General features: G+C 37.8%; 1 protein-coding gene across 1 annotated transcript; it reads left to right on the forward strand.

The window, feature by feature from the left end:
* Positions 1-514: 514 nt before the first annotated feature.
* Positions 515-2,043, forward strand: LOC109222274 (peroxidase 55-like). Its single transcript, XM_019386646.1, has 3 exons — positions 515-886; positions 1,042-1,233; positions 1,327-2,043. The coding sequence occupies exons 1-3, from the start codon at positions 680-682 to the stop codon at positions 1,900-1,902; spliced, it is 975 nt and encodes a 324-aa protein (XP_019242191.1). The 5' UTR covers positions 515-679; the 3' UTR covers positions 1,903-2,043.
* The last annotated feature ends 335 nt before the right edge of the window (positions 2,044-2,378 follow it).

A 2,378-nucleotide genomic window follows, 5' to 3' on the forward strand; every position in this document is an offset into this window, starting at 1 on the left:
ATAAAATTTTTACTCGTGTTTATACCAAACCACATTAGCTTACTACGATTAAGAGAAAGATTGAGGCAATACAATATATACTTCCTCTGTCTCATATTATGTGTCGTGTTTTTCTTTTACACGCTCCTTAAGAAATATTAATTAGGAAAGGTATTGGACTACTCTAACCTTATTTATGACTTAAGATATAATCTCTCTTCATCGAGTATTTATTCTATTTATGTGTTATCTCTATCTTCAAGAATAATTATTACTAAGGTAAAAAAGAAAAAACAACAATCAATTTTGTCTTGAACTTCTAAACTGACAAATAATTTGAGATAACTATTTTTAGTAACCACGACTGTTAATATGAGATGGAGGGAGTATTAAATGACCATGGTGAGTGACTAAAATGCATAAAAAGGACAAGTTTCAATGTGTTAATCGGTTCGGTGTAAACACTGAGTATAAGTGAATAGAAACTAGGACGACTATAAATGTTAAACCTTTTGGACTTGGAAAAAGTATAACGGCCTATAACAAATAGTGGTACAAGAAAAAGCCTTCATCTACCTTCCTCATTACTTTTCTTTTAGTATACATGCACAAGTTTGTTCTGCTTCTACCAGCCATTGGATGGTAGAGAGGGAAAAGTAAAGAGAAAGAAAGGGTCAAATTTTCATCAAGAAAGTGAAAAATGGAGAGGAGGGGCTTGTATGTCTTGATTGTGGCAATCATAATTATTGTGAGTGGAGCTGAAGGGCAACTAGTAGAGAACTTCTATGGTTTTACTTGTCCAAATGTGGAATTCATAGTTCAGCAGGCTGTGTCTACAAAGTTCAGCCAGACTTTTGTCACTATTCCAGCAACTCTGCGTCTCTTTTTCCATGATTGTTTTGTTGAGGTAACAGCCTAATCTTCTTCTACAATTTGATTCTCTGTAATAGGATATGATGATGAGAAAACTATCTCAGTATGTTAACAGATTTGGGATGTCCAGTACTAGAGTTTCAAGTGATCAATATTTCCAAGATTTATATTCTTTGCATATTTGCTCAGGGATGTGATGCCTCTGTTCTCATAGCTTCACCAAATGGAGACGCGGAAAAAGATTCTTCAGATAATATTTCCCTTGCAGGAGATGGCTTTGACACTGTAATAAAGGCAAAAGAAGCAGTAGAGGCTCAGTGCCCTGGAGTAGTATCATGTGCAGATATTTTAGCCATCGCCACCAGAGATGTTGTAATGCTGGTAATAGAAGACACAGAAACCATTCTCTTTTCATTTACCTTAAAATTTAAACTGTCACTTGACTTGTTGATTTCCTCTGGTGAAAACATTCAGGCAGGAGGCCCTGCATACAATGTAGAATTGGGACGTCGCGATGGGCTCATCTCCAAGGCTTCTCGGGTTGCTGGAAAATTGCCAGAACCTCACTTCAATCTCAATCAACTTACAACTATGTTTGCCAACCACAATCTCAGCCAGTTTGACATGATAGCTCTTTCTGGTGCTCATACACTTGGCTTCTCTCACTGTGACCGTTTTGCAAACCGTCTCTACTCATTTACCTCATCCAACACCGTTGACCCTTCTTTGGATCCCGAATATGCTAAACAACTGATGCAAATGTGCCCTCAAAAAGTAGATCCTTCCATTGCTATAAACATGGATCCTGTGACTCCGCGAACATTTGACAATGAGTATTACAAGAATCTGGTTGGAGGAAAGGGTTTGTTCACCTCAGATCAGGTGCTCTTCACTGATGAAGCGTCTCAACGCACTGTTAATGATTTTGCCAATAGTGCTTTCGAATTTAATGGAGCTTTTGTCTCTGCAATGAGAAAACTAGGAAGAGTTGGTGTCAAAACCGGTAATCAAGGTGAAATAAGACTGGACTGCACCAGGTTCAACTCATGAGGCCCAAGTTCTGCCTTCAACGAAAGGAAAAACTGCTACTTTGTAAATCCATGTTAGAAGTCCGAAAAGTTAAAATAATTTGTTTTTGGCTATATTTTTTATGTAACCGGCTAAATAAATCACGTGTTTTGAGTTCTGCAATAATTCTTATACTAGACATATGAGCTGAGTGGAACCATATGAACAGTATAATTAGTGAGTTGAGACTTGAGACGAGCAACAAGTTTTAACATAAAGATACCCTAATCCAATCTGTGTTACTGAGTTTAATCTTGACTTGCACCTGGTGCAGTAATTTGCATCATCCACAAGCATGAACACAATCAATTCTATGTTCGTTCGAGGTACGAACGGTTGTTTTAGAGATGGAGAATGCAATGACCCGAAAGGTCATATTGTGTTTTAGAACCCAATTCGGGGTTCTGAGGTCTTCAAACCGTCATTTCTTCTCTCGATTCGTATGCGTCAGTCCGGTC

Source organism: Nicotiana attenuata, unplaced genomic scaffold (assembly GCF_001879085.1).
Source record: "Nicotiana attenuata strain UT unplaced genomic scaffold, NIATTr2, whole genome shotgun sequence".
NCBI classification, from domain to species: domain Eukaryota; kingdom Viridiplantae; phylum Streptophyta; class Magnoliopsida; order Solanales; family Solanaceae; genus Nicotiana; species Nicotiana attenuata.